Consider the following 23,899-nt stretch of genomic DNA (forward strand, 5'->3'; position numbering starts at 1 on the left):
TCTTGCAATTTCTCATATTTTATCAAGTGATAAATGTAACTGATTTCGAAACCTGACATCTTAATTTGGATTCTTTCTTTGCAGCTCTCTACCAAAACCCTTTATGCCAATATAACTTGTACCGTTTATACACAATCTACCACCTTCCAGGAGTAGAGTTGCTTGACGGAAATCGTAAGAACACCTCTTCTTGCAGAGAAATATTTGAGAGTCAGTCTTATAACTCAGTGGTTTAAACTGCTGATGTTTTTTGGAAATAATTGTCTTTGTAAAGTTTTTCAATTATTTATTTTTGAAATTTTTGCTGTATGAAATTTGCTATAGTTTAGGAATTCATGTCTGTTGACCACTTTATAGGAAAGGCCATCTAACTGAGCATGAGGAAATGTCTCCTTTTGATTCTAGTTTTGACAGTAATGTGTTGAATGCCAATTCACTGACCCCCCGGCACCCTTAATTTTTTATTTCAAAAATGAGACAATTGGACTAAGCCTCATAGGCCTATTTAAGTTCTAAAAGTCATATTCTTTGAAATTCTGTAAATATGTATGTATATATATACTAAAACATATATAATAACTTCTATGTGATATATTTTTAGACATTGTACATAAACTAGTATGTCTGATTTATATAAGCCACAAAAAAGAAAAATCAACCTCAGTGCATTACATTTTACATTTTTTGAGGTCTATTTTACCCAGAAGTTCTTTATCACCTATCTACTTACCTTTCTATAGCTTTGAACATTCTTAATAACTTATAATTGAGTAACTTCTAAATGAGAATATATTAAAACCTTATGTTTATTCCTCTTCTTCCTCATAGCCATGAGGAAAAGAAGGGATGTAGCACAGCTGCAATTTCAATCATCCATGGTGATGTGTTAGAATGTGATGCGATAGGATTGATTTGTGCCTTGTGACATGAGGGACATATATTGAGCACTTGTAAGACTATGGAAATAACTTTTTACAAATTAATTTTGACAGGATGTTCACATACAACATGGGATAAATCCATTTTTAAAAGTAATTCTATTTTGAATCACTCTGCATATCTATTTATAATGTTATATAATAACATTACTTTTTGCATTTATCAGAAGTTACAGAAAAAGAAAGAAGATCAATGATTACGATTTTTAACCATAAAAAGTCTCATATTGTTCAATCAGTAGCATTCAGAGGAAAAGTAGATGCCTCATGGAATCCAAGATCACCACTTAAGCAAAAACCAGCCCAGAGAGTACCTTCAGGTATTTAGAAAAAATGAAAAAAATGAAATGAAAACTCCTCAAACTTTTGGTTAATTTAGTTATAATAATAACTTCAATTTACAATAAGCTAAAGTTATGTAGTGAAATAAATATTTTCCAATTTTATTAGCCTACCTAAATATATAACTTTCATCTTCATTTGTGTGTATTAAATAAGGTAATGTTATAACGAGATAATACATTGAAGTCCTTACCCCAGTATCTAGCACAGCATAATGGGCTCAATGAATAAGCTGCAATTGCTATTATTACGATTGACACTGGATAATTTCAACAATTAAGGCTATAAGTTTTTGATAATATAGAAAAATATAAAGAAGAAATAAAGATCATCTGCAATTCCTCCAATTAGAAATAAGCACTATTATTTTGTTGTACTCTCATAGACGGTGATCATATGCAAGTATAACCTGAATATCTTCAGTAATGTTTCATTAGATGGAATTTAATTTCTTGTATGTAACAGAAATCCAACTACAGTGACTTAAGTAAAAAGAGGTTAACTTTTCTCACACAACAAAGAGTATACAGTGTCCAAGGTTAGTGTAAGGTTCAATGATATTTTCAGTGTTCGAGAATACATCTATCTTTTGTTCTGCAATTCTTTTTAAAGAAATATGTTTATTTGGTCACAACAGCTAAACCTGCTATTAGGTTTAGTAACATGCCCTAGTGAATTTAGATTTTTGACCCATTTAGGATCCTGTATTCTATAAATTTTATTTTATTTATTTATTTTTTAACATCCTTATTGGAGTGTAATTGCTTTACAATGGTGTGTTAGTTTCTGCTTTAGAACAAAGTGAATCAGTTATACATATACATATGTTCCCATATCTCTTCCCTCTTGCGTCTCCCTTCCTCCCACCCTCCCTATCCCACCCCTCTAGGTGGTCACAAAGCACCGAGCTGAACTCCCTGTGCTATGCGGCTGCTTCCCACTAGCTATCGATTTTACGTTTGGTAGTGTATATATGTCCATGCCACTCTCTCACCTTCTCACAGCTTACCCTTCCCCCTCCCCATATGCTCAAGTCCATTCTCTAGTAGGTCTGTGTCTTTATTCCCGTCTTGCCCCTAGGTTCTTCATGACCTTTTTTTTTTTCTTTTTCCTTTCTTAGATTCCATATATATGTTAGCATACGGTATTTGTTTTTCTCTTTTTGACTTACTTCATTCTGTTTGACAGACTCTAGGTCCAACCACCTCACTACAAATAACTCAATTTCGTTTCTTTTTATGGCTGAGTAATATTCCATTGTATATATGTGCCACATCTTCTTTATCATCTGTTGATGGACACTTCAGTTGCTTCCATGTCCTGGCTATTGTAAATAGAGCTGCAATGAACATTTTGGTACATGACTCTTTTTGAATTACGGTTTTCTCAGGGTATATGCCCAGTAGTGGGATTGCTGGGTCATATGGTAGTTCTATTTTTAGTTTTTTAAGGAACCTCCATACTGTTCTCCATAGTGGCTGTATCAATTTACATTCCCACCCACAGTGCAAGAGGGTTCCCTTTTCTCCACACCCTCTCCAGCATTTATTGTTTGTAGATTTTTTGATGATGGCCATTCTGACCAGTGTGAGATGATATCTCATTGTAGTTTTGATTTTCATTTCTCTAATGATTAATGATGTTGAGCATCCTTTCATGTGTTTGTTGGCAGTCTGTATATCTTCTTTGGAGAAATGTCTATTTAGGTCTTCTGCCCATTTTTGGACTGGGTTGTTTGTTTTTTTGATATTGAGCTGCATGAGCTGCTTATAAATTTTGGAGATTAATCCTTTGTCAGTTGTTTCATTTGCAAATATTTTCTCCCATTGTGAGGGTTGTCTTTTTGCCTTGTTTATGGTTTCCTTTGCTGTGAAAAAGCTTTTAAGTTTCAGTAGGTCCCATTTGTTTCTTTTTATTTCCATTTCTCTAGGAGGTGGGTCAAAAAGGATCTTGCTGTGATTTATGTCATAGAGTATTCTGCCTATGTTTTCCTCTAAGAGTTTTAGAGTGTCTGGGCTTACATTTATGTCTTTAATCCACTTTGAATTTATTTTTGTGTATAGTGTTAGGGAGTGTTCTAATTTCATTCTTTTCCATGTAGCTGTCCAATTTTCCCAGCACCACTTATTGAAGAGGCTGTCTTTTCTCCATTGTATATTCTTGCCTCCTTTATCAAACACAAGGTGACCATATGTTTGTGGGTTTGTCTCTGGGCTTTGTATCTTGTTCCATTGATCTGTATTTCTGTTCTTGTGCCAGTACCATACTATCTTGATGACTATAACTTTGTAGTATAGTCTGAAGTCAGGGAGGCAGATTCCTCCAGCTCTGTTTTTCTTTCTCAAGATTGCTTTGGCTATTTGGGGTCTTTTGTGTTTCCATACAAATTGTGAAATTTTTTGTTCTAGTTCTGTGAAAAATGCCAGTGGTAGTTTGATAGGGATTGCATTGAATCTGTAGATTGCTTTGGGTAGTATAATCATTTTCATAATGTTGATTCTTCCAATCCAAGAACATGGTATATCTCTCCATCTGTTTGTATCATCTTTAATTTCTTTCATCAGTGTCTTACAGTTTTCTGCATACTCATCTTTTGTCTCCTTAGGTACCTTTTGTTGCAGTGGTAAATGGGAGTGTTTCCTTAATTTCTCTTTCAGATTTTTCATCATTATTGTATAGGAATGCAAGAGATTTCTGTGCATTAATTTTGTATCCTGCTACTTTACCAAATTCATTGATTAGCTCTCATAGTTTTCTGGTAGGATCTTTAGGATTCTCTATGTATAGTATCATGTCATCTGCAAACAGTGACAGCTTTACTTCTTTTCCAATTTGTATTCCTTTTATTTCTTTTTCTTTTCTGATTGTTGTGGCTAAAACTTCCAAAACTATGTTGAATAATAGTAGTGAGAATGGGCAACCTTGTCTTGTTCCTGATATTAGTGGAAATGGTTTCAGCTTTTCAGCATTGAGAATGATGTTGGCTGTGGGTTTGTCATATATGGCCTTTATTATGTTGAGGTAAGTTCCCTCTGTGCCTACTTTCTGGAGGGTTTTTATCATAAATGGGTGTTAAATTTTGTCAAAAGCTTTTTCTGCATCTACTGAGATGATCATATGGTTTTATTCTTTCAGTTTGTTAATATGGTGTATCACATTGATTGATTTGCGTATATTGAAGAATCCTTGCATTGCTGGGATAAACCCCACTTGATCATGGTGTATGATCCTTTTAATGTGCTGTTGGATTCTGTTCGCTAGTATTCTGTTGAGGATTTTTGCATCTATGTTCATCAGTGATATTGGTCTGTAGTTTTCTTTCTTTGTGACATCTTTGTCTGGTTTTGATATCGTGGTGATGGTGGTCTCGTAGAATGAGCTTGGGACTGTTCCTCCCTCTGCTATATTTTGGAAGAGTTTGAGAAGGATAGGTGTTAGCTCTTCTCTAAATGTTTGATAGAATTCGCCTGTGAAGCCATCTGGTCCTGGGCTTTTGTTTGCTGGAAGATTTTTAATCACAGTCTCAATTTCAGTGCTTGTGATTGGTCTGTTTATATTTTCCATTTCTTCCTCATTAAGTCTCAGAAGGTTGTGCTTTTCTAAGAATTTATCCATTCCTTCTAGGTTGTCCATTTTATTGGCATATAGTTGCTGTAGTAATCTCTCATGATTCTTTGTATATCTGCAGTGTCAGTTGTTACTTCTCCTTTTTCATTTCTAATTCTATTGAGTATTCTCCCTTTTTTTCTTGATGAGACTGGCCAATGGTTTATCAATTTTGTTTATCTTCTCAGGGAACCAGCTTTTGGTTTTATTGATCTTTGCTATTGTTTCCTTCATTTCTTTTTCATTTATTTCTGATCTGATCTTTATAATTTCTTTCTTTCTGCTAACTTTGGTTTTTTTTGTTCTTCTTTCTCTAATTGCTTTAGGTGTAAGGTTAGTTTGTTTATCTGAGATGTTTGTTTCTTGAGGTAGGATTGTATTGCTATAATCTTCTCTCTTAGAACTGCTTTTGTTGCAACCCATAGGTTTTGGGTTGTCGTGTTTTCATTGTCATTTGTTCCTAGGTATTTTTTGATTTCCTCTTTGATTTCTACAGTGATCTCTTGGTTATTAAGTAGTGTATTGTTAGCCTCCATGTGTTTGTATTTTTTACAGATTTTTTCCTGTAATTGATATCTAGTCTCATAACGTTGTGGTCGGAAAAGATACTTGATAGGATTTCAATTTTCTTAAATTTACCAAGGCTTGATTTGTGACCCAAGACATGATCTATCCTGAAGAATGTTCCATGAGCACTTGAGAAGAAAATGTATTCTGTTGTTTATGGATGGAATGTCCTATAAATATCAGTTAAGTCCATCTTGTTTAGTGTATCATTTAACGTTTGTGTTTCCTTATTTATTTTCATTTTGGATGATCTGTCCATTGGTGAAAGTGGGGTGTTAAAGTCCCCTGCTATGATTGTTCTGTTACTGTCAATTTCCCCTTTTATGGCTGTTACCATTTGCCTTATGTACTGAGGTGCTCCTATGTTGGGTGCCTAAATATTTACAATTGTTGTATCTTCTTCTTGGATTGATCCCTTGATCATTATGTAGTGTCCTTCTTTGTTTCTTTTAATAGTCTTTATTTTACAGTCTATTTTGTCTGATATGAGAATTGCTACCCCAGCTTTCTTCTGATATCCATTTGCATGGATTATCTTTCTCCATCCCCTCACTTTCAGTCTGTATGTGTCCCTAATTCAGAAGTGGGTCTCTTGTAGACAGCATATATACGGGTCTTGGTTTTTATCCATTTAGCCAGTCTATGTCTTTTGGTTTGAGCATTTAATCCATTTATATTCAAGGTTCTTATTGATATGTATGTTCGTATTACCATTTTCTTAATAGTTTTGGTTTATTATTGTAGGTCTTTTCCTTCTCTTGTGTTTCCTGCCTAGAGAAGTTCCTTTAGAATTTGTTGTAAAGCTGGTTTGCTGGTACTGAGTTCTCTTAGCTTTCTCTTGTCTGTAAACATTTTAATTTCTGTGTCAAATCTGAATGAGATGCTTGCTGGGTAGGGTCATTTTGGTTGTAGGTTTTTCCCTTTCATCACTTTAAATATGTCCTGCCACTCCCTTCTGGCTTGCAGAGTTTTTGATGAAAGATCAGCTGTTAACGTTATGGGGATTCCCTTGTATGTTATTTGTTTTTCCCTGCAGCTTTTAATAATTTTTTCTTTGTGTTTACTTTTTCATAGTTTGATTAATATGTGTCTTGGTGTGTTTCTCCTTAGATTTATCCTGTATGGGACTCTCTGCACTTCCTGGACTTAATTAACTATTTCCTTTCCCATATTAGGGAAGTTTCCAAGTATAATCTCTTCAAATATTTTCTCAGTCCCTTTCTTTTTCTCTTCTTCTTCTCGGACCCCGATAGTTCAAATGTTGGTGCACTTAATGTTGTCCCAGAGGTCTCTGAGACTGTTCTCAATTCTTTTCATTCTTTTTTCTTTATTCTGCTCAGCAGTAGTTATTTCCACTATTTTATTTTCCAGGTCACTTATCTGTTCTTCTGCCTCAGTTATTCTGCTATTGATTCCTTCTAGAGAATTTAAAATTTCATTTATTGTTGTTCATCATTGTTTATTTGCTCTTTAGTTCTTCTAGGTCCTTGTTAAACGTTTCTTGTATTTTCTCCATTCTATTTCCAAGATTTGGGGTCATCTTTACTATCATTACTCTGAATTGTTTTTCAGGTAGACTGCCTATTTCCTGTTCATTTGTTAGGTCTGGTGGGTTTTTATCTTGCTCCTTCATCTGCTATGTGTTTTTCTGTCTTCTCATTTTGCTTAACTTACTGTGTTTGGGGTCTCCTTTTCGCAGCCTGCAGGTTTGTAGTTCCCATTGTTTTTGGTGTCTGCCCCCAGTGTCTAAGGTTGGTTCAGTGGGTAGTGTAGGCTTCCTGGTGGAGGGGACTAGTGCCTGTGTTCTGGTGGATGAGGCTGGATCTTGTCTTTCTGGTGGGCAGGACCATGTCCAGTGGTGTGTTTTGGTGTGTCTGTGACCTTATTATGATTTTAGGCAGCCTCTTTGCTAATGGGTGGGGTTGCGTTCCTTTCTTGCTGATTGTTTGGCATAGGGTGTCCAGCAGTGTAGCTTGCTGGTTGTTGAGTGGAGCTGGGTCTTAGCGTTGAGATGAAGATCTCTGGGAGAGCTTTTGCCCTTTGATATTCGTGGAGCTGGGAGGTCTCTGGTGGACCAATGTCCTGAACTCGGCTCTCCCACCTCAGAGGCACAGGCCTGACACCCAACTGGAGCACCAAGACCCTGTCAGCCATACGGCTCAGAAGGAAAGGGAGAAAAAAAAAAAGGAAGAAAAAAAGTAATAATAAAATAAAGTTATTGAATAAAAAATAATTATTAAAAAAAAGAAAAAGAAAGAAGAGAGCAACCATACCAAAAAACAAATCCCCCAATGATAACAAGTGCTAAAAATTATACTAAAAAAAAAAAAATCCCAAAACGGACAGACAGAACCCTAGGACAAATGGTAAATGCAAAGCTATACAGACAAAATCACACACAGAAGCATACACATACACACTCACAAAAAGAAAGAAAGAAAATAATATATATATTGTTGCTCCCTAAGTCCACCACCTCAATTTTGGGACGATTTGTTGTCTACTCAGGTATTCCACAGATGCAGGGTACATCAAGTTGATTGTGGAGATTTAATCCGCTGCTCCTGAGGCTGCTGGGAGAAATTTCCCTTTCTCTTCTTTGTTCACACAGCACCTGGCGTTCAGCTTTCGATATGGCCCCGCCTCTGCGTGTAGGTTGCCTTAGGGCGTTTCTTCCCTCCCCAGACAGGACGGGGTTAAAGGAGCAGCTGCTTCGGGGACTCTGGGTCACTCAGGCCGGGGGGAAGGAGGGGTACGGATGGGGGGTGTGCCTGCAGCAGCAGAGGCCGGTGTGACGTTGCACCAGCCTGAGGTGCGCCGTGCGTTCTCCCGGGGAAGTTGTCCCTGGATCCCGGGACCCTGGCGGTGGCGGGCTGCATAGGCTCCCGGGAGGGGGGTGTGGAGAGTGACCTGTGCTTGCACACAGGCTTCTTAGTAGCTACAGCAGCAGCCTTACCGTCTCATGCCCGTCTCTGGTGTCCGGGCTCCTTTAAGCGGCTCTCTGAATCCCCTCCCCTCGCGCACCAGGAAACAAGGAGGCAAGGAAAAGTCTCTCGCCTCTTCGGCAGCTCCAGAGTCTTCCCGGACTCCCTGCCGGCTAGCTGTGGCGAACTAGCCCCTTCAGGCTGTGTTCACGCAGCCAAACCCAGTCCTCTCCCTGGGATCCGCCCTCCGAAGCCCGAGCCTCAGCTCCCAATCCCCGCCTGCCCCGGCGGGTGAGCAGACAAGCCTCTCGGGCTGGTGAGTGCTGGTCGCCACCGATCCTCTGTGCGGGAATCTCTTCGCTTTGCCCTCTGCACCCCTGTGGCTCCGCTCTCCTCCGCGGCTCCGAAGCGCCCCCCCACTCCGCCACCCGCCGTCTCCGCCCGCGAAGGGGCTTCCTAGTGTGTGGACACCTTTCCTCCTTCACAGCTCCCTCCCACTGGTGCAGGTCTGTCCCTATTCTTTTGTCTCTGTTTTTTCTTTTGCCCTACCCAGGTACGTGGGGAGTTTCTTGCCTTTTGGGAGGTCTAAGGTCTTCTGCCAGCGATGAGTAGGTGTTCTGTAGGAGCTGTTCCACATGTAGATGTATTTCTGCTGTATTTGTGGGGAGGAAGGTGATCTCCACGTCTTACTCTTCCGCCATCTTGAAGGTCTCTCAGCTGCTTTTTCAAACAAGAATCCAGTCAAGGTTCACGATTACATTTGGTTGTTGTGGCAGATTTCTCTTTTAAAATAGTCTTGGGCTTCCCTGGTGGCGCAGTGGTTGAGAGTCCGCCTGCCGATGCAGGGGACGCGGGCTCGTGCCCCGGTCCGGGAAGATCCCACATGCCGCGAAGCGGCTGGGCCCGTGAGCCATGGCCGCTGAGCCTGCGCATTCGGAGCCTGTGCTCCGCAATGGGAGAGGCCACAGCGGTGAGAGGCCCGCGTATCGCAAAAAAATAAATAAATAAAAATAAAATAGTCTTAAATTTTTTCCATGACTTTTTGTAGGGACCAGGCCAGTTACATTATGGAATGCCTCAATTTGTATGATTGTTTCCACAAAGTATAATTCAACGTGTCCCTTTATCCCCTATATGTCCTATAGAATAGAAGTAATATCTGGAGGACACGTTTTGGATGCAGAAGGCTATAGCGTAGAGCAGTGGTTGTCGAAGTGTGGTCCCCAAATCAGCAGCAGCAGCATCACTTAGTAATTTGCTACAGATGCACATTCTTGCCCCAAACAACATCTACTGAATTAGAAACTCAGGGTGGACCCAGAAAGCTATGTTTTAACAAGCCTTTCAGGTGATTCTGATGCGTACTCCCACCAGAGAACAACCAATGTAGAGGCAAGAACGCAAGGTTTAGATCAGATTCTCCTGGATTTGAACACCAGCTCTGCTAGTAATTACAATTTTTATTTTGGACATGAATTTGCTTCACCTTTCTGTTTTTTAAAATGGGGGTAATATCTTCCTTTGGCTGTTAGGATGCTTAATATGCAAACCATTGCAACACCTGATCTGACACATATCAACTGCATGATAAGTTGGACTGTTCTCTTGGTCAGCCACTTCCTTGTTTTTTCTTTTAGTTCATGTAAAAGCTAATGCTCAAACTGAATGTTTACTGGATTAGTGGGGGTAAGCTATGCTGTGGTAGGAAAGGAATCTCGGGATAGAAAATCTCCACTCTTAAAAATAGCTAATACACCCAGTAACAAGCAATATATGGTAACTCCCATCTGTTTTTCAGGGCTAGAGAGTTTTTCAGGTGTGAGGAGGATAGCTGATTGCTACCTTTAGTGCTTTACATTTCTTTCATATCAAACCTCCAAAAACAAAATTAGGGAAGAAAGGATAGGGAGAGTATTTCATTGCATTTGAAATTTTTTCTTCTTAATTCACATTCTTAATTCATAGAAAGGCTGACTATAAGCCTCCCCCAAATTGGCAGCATGACCGTAATCAATCTCCTCATTTTCTACAAACCAAACATATATAATAAAATTAATAAAACTCACTATGTAAGTTTTTAAAACTTGTGCCTTATAGTTTTTATAGTTTCTATATTTGTTCTTACTGTGATATGCACATTTAGGACTCTAAATTCTTTTATTGGAAATAAACTATTCTTGAAAATGTTTATAAAGCAATTGTAACACCACATTTTGATTTTATTATTCTTAACCCTAAAATGAGAAAGAAATCAATTGTATTCCAAATAGATTGAGAAGCAAGGACAACTTGAAGTTTCTTCAAATTTCAGGAACAAAATTAAAAGACACAATTGGAAGAAATATTTGCAATACATACAATAGGAAAAGTTAATGCCCATTATCTCGAAGGACTCCTATAAATCAATTTGAAAACTAGTCACAAAAGATACGGACATTTATAGAAGGAAAAAAATGTGATGTCTAACAATCAGCCTCACTAGTGAGCAAGTAAGTGCAAATTAAAACAATGAGATACCATTTTCATCCTGCAGGTAGGCAAACACTGAAAAGGTTGGTGAAGTTGAGGGGAGAAAAGAGCACAACTCATACTCTTCCAAGAAAGTTGAACCAGGGTAAACTGGTTCAACTTTCTTGGAAGGTCATATGGCAGTATGACAGTATCCACCCGTATATAAAATGTGCAACACATTCAATACAGCAATTAAATTTGAAATCTGTCTCCTACAGAAGTATTTGCACACATGAACAAAAATATATGTGTAAAGTGCTAATTGAAACTTTTTGTAATAGAAAAACAGAAAATCTAAATGGTCACTCATAGAATGTTAGCTTATGGCACATCCATACAATATGAACAATTGGATTTAGAATCATTCCGTGGTATATTTTGAGTACAAAAAAATATGTTGTGGAGTAATATAATGCAGAATAATGACAAAATTAGAATTTCGTCAGCAAACAAATCTTTGTGTATATGTATGTGCGTGAGTGCACGTGCATACGCACATAGGGGGCTGGAAGCATACATACAAAACTCTTAACGGTGATACTTCTGATATAAGGAATTGGACAGGTCAAAGGGAGATTTCACTTTTTACTATTTTCTTGTTTATATTCATCAAAAGTAAAATGTGAGCTTTTTGTAATTAAAAATGTAGAAAGAATCTGGGGAGATGAAAAAAGACATGGGAGACTTGGGTTAGCCACTTGTGAAGGGAACGATGCCTTGAACCCCTCTCCTAAGGCAGAGGCTGTGTGCTCCCTGCTGCCTGTGAGTTGGCAAGAGCTCAGACTGTGGGCTTTGCTGGCCCAAGAGGTGCTGGTACATTCCATCACTAGCCTGGCACTGGGCCTTCTGGAGAGGAATAAACAAAGTAATGACAGTCTCTAGAAGATACCATAAGAAATCCAAGCTTTGAGGACTAGCCTTTGAGCTCCAAAGCTAGGTAAGATGTAGATTCTTGTGATCTAGGATTTGTTTATTTTGTGTCTTTGAAGTTAATGCCAAGAATCCAAGAGGTTTAAACTGCCCTAAATATTTTTTCCTCATTTGGTCTATTAGTCCATTTACAGATGCATGTGCCTATCTGAAAAAAGAAAACGGATCCGTTTCCGCACATGAGACTGAGTATCTTAATTATAAAAATTTCCATTTGGATTCCGTTGGTAACTAAATTGATTGAGCATTTTGTTCTCAGAGTTTTGAGACGTGTATTGTATTAAAGAATTTGCCTTAAAACCTTAGACACACCTAAGGCACTATATCTGAAAGAAAATTTGAGTTTGAAGTTAGGTATCACGGCAATTTTGACCGATTGAACTATTTATCTAAATGATGCTCAAAAACCAGAGAGCTATGCTCTAGACTTTTTCCTTTATAGCATTATTTCATTGTTTTAAAATGTTGACTAAACATTTGAAAAATACTAATTTAGAATTTTTCTTTTAGACTTTGCATTTGCGAATAATGTAGACAAGTAAGTGATTTTTAAACTTTACTTTTCTTACCAGATTATTTCATAATCGTGTTGATTCCCTAGATTATTCCCATTTCCCAAAATGGATTTTAATGGGTTAAAAAAATGACTAACTCTTCAATAGATCAGAAAAATTGCTGTCTTCCTGTGATATATGAGTTCAAACTATGTATTCATATTTGACATATTTAGATTTTTTAATATTATTATTATAACCTAAAATAAATGAAAATGTGGGGTGAGGTGGAGGGAGAAGTTAGACAAAAAAGTTAAAAAAGAAAAAGACAAAATCTTGAAAGTAAGCATAGAAAAAAAACCTTAAGAATTACCTGATATTGTAAATGAAGGTCTTTACTTCTTTGTTTACTGTTCCCCTAAATATGTTCAGTGAGAGCAATTATTAACATTTTATATTCACTGGAATTTACATTTTCAAAAGAAATAGTTCATAAACTATGAAAAACATTAAATTTATGAATATTGATGAATTTTAAAATCATCATTCTGTTTTAATATTGCACTTAGGAATTTTTTCTTTGGATTCAGTCTTGAAAAACAGTATCTCCAAGCACTTTTACAAAATATAGTATAATATAGAGTTATATAATAATTAACTATTATTAATAATAATTATAATTAAAAGTTATAATAACTTTTCAATAAAATGTACATAAGATACTAATATGCATATGATATCTATATATATTTTTTAATCATTTCATTTAACCACTGATTTGAAATATGAATGCTTGAATATGTGAGACCTATTATAGCTGATCCCAAATATATTCACTCTATTTTTAAAATAAACAATATATACAATATAATATGGTGTTACTTGTCCTGAAAGTCATTTGTCAGTAGGGCCCAAAAGTTATTTGTCAGTGGTACTACACTACAGATAAACGAAAAATATGGCACTGATTCACTTAAATTAAACATTGGTCTAACTGATTTTTTTTCTGACATAATTGCCATTTTTTCAGAACTATGTTTGATGACCCAGAAGATGCTGTTTTTGTAAGGTCCTTGAAGCGATCGGCAATGGCTATTACCTCTCTGAACTGGGACACAGTTCCAACACGAGAGGAAAAATACCTTGAAGAGAAAGACACAGAACCTGTCCAAATGCTCACAGTTACACTGAGATAATCCTTGGGGTTTCTAGAAATCCTAGTAGTTTTCAGTTATACATTAAACTTTTCTGTGATTAGCATATTATATATTTATTGTGGTATTATTTGAAACATTTGAATGTAAACAGAAACACCAAGGAAAAATAATTCCTACATTTTGTTTCTTTTGAAGTAAAACATGTATATAGAAATGTATACAAGTCATAAGTGTTTTGCTCAAAAAAATTTCCAAAAATGAACATGTTCATGTAACAGGCATCCTAGATCAAGAAATGGAACCTTACCAGCACTCTAAAAACCTCCTCATTCCTGTTACCAGTCCAATGACCTATTACTATCCACCCATCCTCCTGATTTCTAAACCATATATTTATTGTGTCTGTTTTTGAAAGGCATATAAATGGAATCATAGAAGTTGAATTATTTTTTTCTGGCTTCTTGTACTCAACATTATAAAATTGTAAAATTGACCATGTTGTTGCCAACAGCAATAATTCTGTTGTTCTCATTGCTATATAGTATTCCATTGTATGACTACACCATATTGTATGACTTTCACTCTCACCTTTGGAGGCACATGCCAGTTCTGGGTGTGGGTTTATGATCTGTGGTTGGCCTACACCAAAGCACTCTGCTAGAGGGAAGGGAAAACAGAAAAGCTTTCAGCAGTTGCCTTGTGCTGAGACACAAAACCGGACATGTAAGGTAACCCAAAACGCATTGCTGATCTTCACCAGCTAAGCTAAAGCGCTAGATCTAAAGCTTATAAAAAGCAGAAGGGGGCTTCCCTGGTGGCGCAGTGGTTGAGAGTCCGCCTGCCGATGCAGGGGACGCGGGCTCGTGCCCCAGTCCGGGAAGATCCCACATGCCGTGGAGCGGCTGGGCCCGTGAGCCATGGCTGCTGAGCCTGTGCGTCCAGAGCCTGTGCTCCGCAACGGGAGAGGCCACAACAGTGAGAGGCCCGTGTACCTCAAAAAAAAAAAAAAAAAACAGAGGGACATTTCCCCTTATCTGTTGGTGCCTAGACACTATCACACTGTACCACAGACACACTGGAGAAGTGGGGCTGAAATCAAAAGAAGAGATGAAAACCCTGGAGGGAGTAGTGAACGGTCACTGAGAATCAGTGATCTCCTTCCCCCTGTGGGCACTTGTGATTCTGTGCACAGCCAGAATCTGCAAAGTCCGGTATGGTCCCTGGCAGAAGGTTGCAGCTGAGGAGAAGAAAAAGTTAGGTATTGATGTAGGTGAGTGGCTGATATTAAGGAAAAATGATGGTGTGTTGCTTCCAAGATTAGGTCATAGAAAGAATCAAAGTCTTCTCTTCCTCTCTCTCCTTATCACTTACTCTGCAGGAAGCCAGCTGCCACGTCATGAGGACACTTACACAGTCCTCTGGAGAGACCCATGTGGTGAGGAACTGAGGCCTACTTCCAGAAGCAAATAAGGAACTAAGTCTTCTGCCAACAACCAAGTGAGTTGCAAGCCATCCTCCAGACCCAGTTAACTACCTTTCAAGCAGATCTTCTAGATCCAGTTTAAGCCACAGATGACTGCAGCCCTGGCTGCAAGCTTCACAGCACCCTCCTGAGAAACCCCAAGCCAGAACCACCCCATTAAGCTGCTTCTATTTCTGGCTGCAGAAGCTGTATGAGATAATGCTTATTGATGCTTCAAGCTGATAAATTTTGGGGTAATTTACTACGTAGTAATAGATTAGTAATACAATAACCCAGCCTAATCCATGGTGCTAGAAGTGTTTGTTGTAAGCAAGGATGCCTTGTGAAGCCCCTGTCAAGCTGAGAGGTATCACAGTGAAGTCTTCAAGGGTCCTACGGAAGCAGAGAGCTAGTTACTGGTCAAATAGTAGTTTCTAGGCATGCTACTGCATTCTAGAACTGGGAGCCTGAATTGAACTCATCATGAACTGAGTACCATTAGACCCACCAAGCAATAATGTTGGGCAGGTAAAGCAACAATCCATTTCATGATGGAAATGGTATATGTTGGCTCAGATTTAAGGTGGCTCATAAACTGCATAAGCAGTATTAATTTTTAATTAGATTGCAGTAAATTGAGGATGTGATATTGTAATCTCCAGGTTAACCACTAAAAGAGTAGAAAATGAATGTGTAGTCTTATATTTTATTTTATAAATTTATTTATTTTATTTATTTATTTTTGGCTGAGTTGGGTCTTCGTTGCTGCGTGTGGGCTTCCTCTAGTTGTGGTGAGCAGGGGCTACTCTTTGTTGCGGTGCACGGGCTTCTCATTGCAGTGGCTTCTCTTGTTGCGGAGGATGAGCTCTAGGCGTGCGGGCTTCAGTAGTTGTGGCACACAGGCTTCAGTAGTTGTGGTGCGCAGGCTCAGTAGTTGTGGCTCACGGGCTTGGTTGCTCCGCGGCATGTGGGATCTTCCTGAACGAGGATCAAAACCGTGTCCCCTGCATTGGCAGGCGGATTCTCAACCACTGTGCCACCAGGGAAGCCCTGATATTTTATTTTTAATCCCACAATTACTGAAAAGGATGAACAATTTATTCCAATTACAAAAATATGGCTAACAAATTTTACTTAATCTCCTTTTTAGAGAACTAATGGAAATATATCTCATTTGTACAAAGAAAAAGATTTGCTTTAAAATGCGCTCCTCAATACTAGGCACTTTTTGTTCAAGAAAGAAGGGCTACTAGTGGTCATGACTGGAAAACATTATATTAAATACCATTTGCAGAAGAGCACAAAACAGAAGACATGATCCTTACTTAAGTAATCTAAAACTCTACCAAAATTGAACACACAATTGAGAGGGTGGTTTTAATTAAGTTCTTAGTTTTAAACAACAAAGACCCACTCAAATGGGCTCAAGAGAAAGCACATTTATTTCAGGATCCATCAGATGATCTTATAGCTAAGAAATAGAAAACACTGATACATAGATTTGTGGAGGGTTGTGGTTTCAAGCTGAGGCTCTGGAATCAGACACATCTAGCTTAGCTCTTCCACTTACCAGTTATGTTACTTGGACAAGTTAGTTAATCTCTAGGCTTTGATTTCCTCTTATTTAAAATAATAATAACAGTTACTTCATAGAGTCTCAAGGATTAAGTTAGATCATGTATGTAACAGGTAGAGTGGCCTTCTCAAAGAAAGTGCTCAATACATGTTGGCTGTTAGAGTTGACCCTTGAACAACTTGGGTTTGAACTACTCGGGTCCACTCATATGCAGATTTTTAAAAATAAATATGTAGCACAGTACTACACGCTCCACAGCTGGTTGAATCCACAGATGTGAAACTGACAATATGGAGGACTGATTGGGAAGTTATACTTGGATATCGAGGAGAGTGGGCACCCCTAACCTCTGCGTTGTTAAAGAGCAGTTGTGCCCCTTAGGAACTATACCTACCATCATAGACTGAATGTTTGTGTCCCCTCAAAATTTTTACATTGAAATCTAATTCCCAATGTAATAGTACTTGGAGGTAAGGTCTTGGGGAGGTAATCAGGTCATAAGGGCGGAGTCTCATGAATGGGATTAGCATGCTTCTAAGAGGCCAGAGAGCTAGCCTGCCTTTTCTGACATGAGGACGCAGCAAGGTGGCCCTCTGTAAACCAGGAACAGGACACTCACCAAGAACTTGACCATGCTGGTACCCAGATCTTGAACTTCCAGCCTCCAGAACTGTGAGAAATAAATGTTTCCTGTTTCAACCACCCTAATCTATGGTAATTTGTTTTAGCAGCTCAAACTAGGGCACCTGGTCTGTTAGGGTTCTTCAGAGGAACAGAATCAATTGGGTGCATGCATATATAGAGAGAGCAAGTTATTTTAAGGAATTGCCTCATGGCATCGTGGAGGCTGGCAAGTCCAAAATTTGTAGGGCAGGCTGGTGTAGACTTGAAATTTAGGTATGATATGATGTTTCAGTTTTGAGTCCCAAATCCACAGAGCAGGCATTTGTCTGCTGGAGCTTATTTTTGTCTGTAGTTGTTGGTGTTTCCATGTTGCTGGCTTCTTCCGCCTCAAATCTGCTATATATGAGGCAAAGAAAAAGCCCAGAGAAAAAAACAAAGGGTCATTGCCTGGATCCTGCAGGGCCTAGCCAATCTGCCTTCTTCTGATTGTTTTATATATAATGTTTAGGGTTTTTAGTTTTACTTAGTACAAGGAATAAGGAAAAGTATGTCTACTCCATCTTCCCAGAAGCAGAAGTGTTCAGATTTTTTTTTTTAAATGTAGTTGAATTTGTTTCCTTTTGTGGCTTCTGAGTTTAGTGTCACATTTAGGAAGACCTTCTTCATGCCAAAGTCATTAAGAATTTTTTCATGGTTTCTTCTGGAATTGATAATTTTTTTCACATTTAAATCTTATCCATTTGGAATCATCTTGCGATTAAGTAGTTTTATGTGAGTTTATGAACTATCGAGCTACATTGCCCTGAACTGATCAATGACATAGCGACCTGATTTATTCTAGACAAATTAAGATCACCATTTAAAAAGATGCCTTTATTGATTTATAAAACTAGAACTTAGTCCTTAAAGGCCATAGAAACTAGGCCAAGAGCCACCTTTAGGCGGGGGTGGGGGCAGAATCTCCTGTTTATCTGCTAAAGTAATTATTATGAGAAGAAATTTTCTTTTTCTGAAATTAAGATCTTGCTTTTCATCTATGCAAATAATGCTTTAATATCGTCTTAATTTACATAAGCATGCATTAATCTCTATACAATTTCAAGCAAATACGAGGTTTTCCAAAATAAACATCAGTAAAGAGGTGCAAAAACACCTTGTACTGAGCTTCTTTTCCAACCAAAATAACTATAATCTAATCCAAAACTTGATGTGCCTTTGTACTTTTTCTAAGAGCATATAAATCTCAAAAATATTAATTTATGTGCCTTCATTTTCCTTTGTTATATTTACGTATATTTAACTTTTGAAATTTGATCCCATTTGTTTTCTAGTTGTCACAAGATGTATTACTGATTCTTTGTTTCTGATTTATAGAAAGCCAGATGAGAAATTTGCTCATGTAACCAAACCCCATAAACCCAGTGCAGAGCCCAGGGGATTCAACATTTTCCCCTCCTTTTATCCCTCTCTTGTCTGTGTCTGCTCAGTGGCTACATTCTCTCAGGTACCTCTACATGTCAGCTCTAGCAGCTCTGGAACTGAATCCCTGTAATTTATAATTGTCCCAAGGGAGAAACAAACAAACAAACATCCTCCCTCTTTGGCTTCAGGAATGTAAAATTTCTGAAAAGTATCCTTATTGGCCTAGTTGTAAACCATGAGAACTGGAAGACATCTACCTCCCGCTCAAGAAGGGGACTGATTTGCTTCAGAAGCAGGGGAGATGATCCTGAGAAGATAAAAACACTGCAAGAATATCTACTTTAAGAATTTCTATTAAGTTTAATATCCAATAATATTAAAACTCAAGTAAACTCATCTACATCATGATGACTAAAATCACTCATCTTTTTAAGAGCCTAGGGATTATCTACCACATCCTGTAAAATAATGGCTTGTCTTCAGAGCTCTATTATTATCTTACATCTGCAGAGAAACTACAGTGATGGTAACATATTAAGAGTGTACAATGTTGTAGTCAAAACTGCAGACCTTGTTGAGTTCCAGTTCTGTATTTTTGGATACATTAGTAGACCTCTTTAGACTTTAGCCTCCTTATCTGTGTTATGGGGATAAAACTAAAGTCTACTTCATGGGGTTGTTGTGAATATTAAACAAGATAACTTCAGGGATACAGTAACTTTCAGTGGTAGCTATTATTACCACCTATTGGATCAAAAAGCAGAATCCAATTTCCTAATAAACCCACTGGCTAATTTAATATTCTATTACATCTGCTCTAAGTATAAGACATATTGGAATAGTAAGGCTATTCTTATCCTTTAGGTCTATTTTTGTTTGAGCAAAGTTTCTTGATGGCATATTGAAAAACAAAACAAAAAAACGGGTAACACCTGTTTTGATGGTGTTATGATGGAAACATCTATTTTTGGTTATTTATGACAAAGGAAGGGAGTATAATGAGAACCAACCTCATTTCTCTTAAACCCCATCTTCTGACCACCCCTTTCTTTTTTTTTAATGGTACACGGGCCTCTCACTGTTGTGGCCTCTCCCGTTGCGGAGCACAGGCTCCGGACGCGCAGGCTCAGTGGCCATGGCTCACGGGCCCAGCCGCTTCACAGCATGTGGGATCCTCCCGGACTTGGGCACGAACCCGTGTCCCCTGCATCAGCAGGTGGACTCTCAACCACTGCGCCACCAGGGAAGCCCAACCACCCCTTTCTTGAAATACATCCATGGAAATTTTGATATTGACATGGCTTATATCTAAAGTTCCCTTTGTCCAATTGGAAAGTTACTATTAATGCCAGTTGTAGCTTTGTTAGAGTTCTGATTCATATTAGCATTCATTTCAATGAAGGAAAAGTTACTTCTACATTGCCTCATCTCTTGACTTTCCTATTCCCTTCTGCTGTTTCATAACCTTCCATGCTATCCAAAGACAGGGACCATGATGATACCACACACCCAGAAAATAATTAGAATCAGGGAACTCAGGTTAGAAAACATACTTGTGGAAGAGGAAGGCCTGGGAGGACTACTTTTCTGGTCAAAGATAAATATTTATCAGTGTGTAGACTGAGGTACTTTGATGAGTGAAGGGAGGCTCGTCATGATTGACAGGTTCAGGTAAAATCTGCCTGTAGAATTCCTACCCACTTAACACTTAACTGTGATTTACTCACATGAAGTCTTCCTAGAGCAGCATGGTACAGGGTGTGCAGAAGATGTATGTGTTGGCACCGGGAGAAAAGTACTGAGTGTAAGGAAGAGGAAAAGCAGCAAGACAGAAAAATCTAATCAGTGAAGTGAGGCGAGAATTCTAGTCATTTTGATTTGCAATTGTGAATATTAAAATAATTATACTGTGTTCTCCAGTATTTGCTAAGTTTCCTAAAATGTTTTAAGTTCTCTAGTATTTCTTTAATATTTGCCACCCTCGACAGCAAAACACTATGAAACAAGATGTGAGGTGGCTATATCAGTAGGCACAATTTATTTTACAAATCAACACAAGAAACTTTGAAACACAGCACTATCTTCAGATCTCATACTCTAGCTTTATTTAAATACTCAGACACTAAAAACTGATGCCAGGACAGTCTATAAGTGACAGTTACAAATCAGTTTGTGGACAGGAAGAGCCATATGAAAAGCTTACAGGAAGGTAAAAGCCTTTCAAGTGGAAAATGGCACGAGTTAGTTTTATAATTGTGGACACAGTACGTTTAGCCTTTGTTTAATTGACAGTTTTGTCAGATATCTTTTTAAATGCACATGCTGAGATAACTGTGGCTATGCCTTAGTTCCTCCTGGGGGATTTGACATTTCTGAAGGTACAAAGACTGTAGATAAAACACCACTGCAGGAACTATATAAAGTTCAGGCTGCTCAGGATAAATTCTATAGAAAAACTACAATTAGCTGAACTATGGCAAAGATCCTTTAACATGTAGCTTTTCTTCATTTCATTGCATCTTTTTTTTTTAACATCTTTATTGGAGTATAATTGCTTTACAATGATGTGTTAGTTTCTGCTTTATAACAAAGTGAATCAGCTCTACATACACATATATCCCTATATCTTCATTGCACCTTAGTAAGTAGAACTTCACTATTGTAAATGCTATTTATATGCATTTTATTTACATATAAGTTATGATTCTTTTAACTACCCATCTCTACGGCTATAAAATTTTTCTTTCCTGAAAATCTCCTCTCTCCTACAACTGTTCTGCTTGCCTCTGTGTTCCCTAAAACCTATATTTCTTCTTTAAAGGGTGATTTATTTTCCTTTGAGAACAACTTCTGGGAAGCCTGCCTCAGAAAGGGAATAGAAATGTTTCTCCTACATTTTGAAAAAAAATTTTTCTCCCTAGGAATATGTGACCAATTATTGAACAGAATCAGTAGGAAATTAGGGCTTGGTAGACAGAGCTTTGCTGGAGAGCACGTATTCTGTGAAACGTGGAATCCTGCCACAGTGCCATGCAGGTGTGGAGGCAAGGAGGACACAGTCTCGTGAGTTTTCCAGCTGCCCGCCAGGGTGAGGACTGTCCATGCTGGCACCTGCTCCGGCTCTTACTCCTCGGACTGCTGTGGACCTGCAGGAGCATCCTGTAAGCATTCCAGCCCAGCATCACGCTGAAGAGATTCTCTCTCCCCTTCCACAGAATCCTTAGGATTGCAGTCCTCCTGGGAGATTCCTGTTTCAGCCTCCGGCTGCTCTTCATTAACACAGTTAGAATTGACATTAAGTTTGCCATCTGACAAAAAGAAAAAAAGTGAGTCATTTTGTTCCTACACTCTTCTAAGTACTTTACGTGTATTCAATCATTTAATCCTCATAACAACCATGAGGCCAAGTATTATCTCTATTATCATTTTTTACAAATGGAGAAACTGAGAAGAGAGGGGTTTGTTAACTTGCTCATAGTTGCACCGCTAGGAGAAGAACAGAACTGGCATTTGAACTCAGGCCTTGAAATCAGGATTGCTGACTGGCAAAATCCACATTCGAATACAGTTCTGCCATGAGTTAGCTTGACGTGCTTGGTTAGGTAACTGCCTGTACAAGGCTGTTTCCTTATCCATAAAGTGGTGCATAATAAAGCCTATCCTACATCTGTGGAGAATAAAGGTGTAGAATGGTGTGTGATACGGGCTGATGTCTAACAACCAGGAGTTCCCATTCTACTGACTGTCCTCCCGTATGGCTTCTCTAGTACCTGTCAACATAAAGGATATACAAGTTTGGTTCAGAAAACGGGAGAACGCACGGCAGTCAGAAAGCCTGACTATTCTCTTAACAATTTATTTCTAAAAATTTAATTTTGTATGAATTCAGCTTGGTACCAATCATCCGTTCCCACTAGTAGTGTTTCTCCACCAGGTGGTAAAGTGGACACAGTCCCTCGAGGGGTGGAGATGGACGTGCTTAGTGTTAGAATCACCTGGGCAGTGTTTTCAAACTATCACTCCCCAGAATGTGCTATATATCCTCTGGGTAGTGTGGGCGGTTCTCTTCTCCAATATATGAATCATTGCTCAAACAACTCACTGTTCCTGATGAAAATGAGTCATATACTTCAGGAGGGAGGGAGAGGAAAAATAATATGGAACTCACTGCCCTCACACTTGTAGAAATTTAATTTGTTCAAGTTAATTTGTAATTTATAGATTTACTCTGTAATTTCACCTGAAGTTTCATAGTTAAGAAATTTAAAGGCTTCCGACCTTAAAATTTTTGGGTAGCCATTAGGGGAAATTTAATTATTTTCGTATTCAAAGACCTTAAAATCCTTTGTGAGCAAAATATAAGTAACAACTCGTTAAGAGTGCATGGTTCCAGGGCAGTCTCATGAGTCATAACGTAGAATGTGGAATAAACGATATTCCTCAGAATCTTTTTTTTTAATTTAATTTATTTATTTTTGGCTGCATTGGGTCGTTGTTGCTGTGTGCGGGCTTTCTCTAGTTGTGGTGAGTGGGGGCTACTCTTCGTTGCAGTGTGCGGGCTTCTCATTGCAGTGGCTTCTCTTGTTGTGGAGCACAGGCTCTAGGCGCGTGGGCTCAGTAGTTGTGGCACATGGGCTCAGTAGTAGTGGCTCGTGGGCTCTAGAGCACAGGCTCAGTAGTTGTGGCCCACGGGCTTAGTTGCTCCGCGGCGTGTGGGATCTTCCCGGACCAGGGTACGAACCTGTGTCCCCTGCACTGGCAGGCAGATTCCTAACCACTGCGCCACCAGGGAAGTCCCATCCTCAGAATTTTATGTCTTTCATTTTCTAGTGATAGCTAGGCTGACTACAGTCTTGTACATTATCCCAGGGACGCAAAACAGGGATGCATTTAAGCGTGATCCTTATGTTGGTTAACCCCAAGCTTCCTTGGTCCCCTGAGAAGACTCAGTTCCTGTGTGTCCTGTGTTAGTATCATTGATTCTTCCTTTCCCCACTGACCAACAGTATGATCTTGGTTTTTATACACTTACTGTTGTCCTCTTCACTCTTTTCTTTGGCAGCCTCCAACTGTTGCTTCTCATAAATGTCCTTGAGACTCTTACAGATTTTCTTGTGTGCAAACCAATGTGTTTTCTGGCAGGTTTGATCGCAATATATTACCTGAAGGCAATTGTACGTTTATTTTCAAGAGGTGTAATCGCATAATTTTTCAATTATGACATTCAACCAAGTACTGTGCTGTAAAAACGTTAACTTTTCTATGCTTTATTTTAAATGACCTCCTGCTGGTCCAAGGAGGATGAGAAACACATGGAACACAAGTGCCCCAGCCAACCCCAGACAT

At 38.6% G+C, this 23,899-nt stretch overlaps 2 protein-coding genes across 4 annotated transcripts in view; one reads left to right on the forward strand and one right to left on the reverse strand.

Annotated features, from left to right (window-relative positions):
• LRRC72 (leucine rich repeat containing 72) overlaps positions 1-13,508 on the forward strand; it is a 41,166-nt gene extending 27,658 nt beyond the window's left edge. The window contains exons 6-9 of the mRNA XM_060156135.1: positions 85-174; positions 1,106-1,258; positions 12,329-12,356; positions 13,343-13,508. Of these exons, the coding sequence (XP_060012118.1) occupies positions 85-174; positions 1,106-1,258; positions 12,329-12,356; positions 13,343-13,508 (437 nt within the window). The remainder of the gene's footprint in view (positions 1-84; positions 175-1,105; positions 1,259-12,328; positions 12,357-13,342) is intronic.
• Positions 13,509-20,635: 7,127 nt separating this feature from the next.
• ANKMY2 (ankyrin repeat and MYND domain containing 2) overlaps positions 20,636-23,899 on the reverse strand; it is a 35,436-nt gene continuing 32,172 nt past the window's right edge. For all 3 annotated transcript variants that reach the window (XM_060157111.1, XM_060157112.1, XM_060157113.1), the window contains 2 exons: positions 23,586-23,715; positions 20,636-21,861 (listed from right to left, as the gene is read on the reverse strand). In XM_060157111.1, coding sequence (XP_060013094.1) covers positions 21,677-21,861; positions 23,586-23,715 — 315 coding nt within the window. In that variant the 3' untranslated portion in view covers positions 20,636-21,676. The remainder of the gene's footprint in view (positions 21,862-23,585; positions 23,716-23,899) is intronic.

Source organism: Lagenorhynchus albirostris, chromosome 8 (genome assembly GCF_949774975.1).
Source record: "Lagenorhynchus albirostris chromosome 8, mLagAlb1.1, whole genome shotgun sequence".
NCBI classification, from domain to species: Eukaryota; Metazoa; Chordata; class Mammalia; order Artiodactyla; family Delphinidae; genus Lagenorhynchus; species Lagenorhynchus albirostris.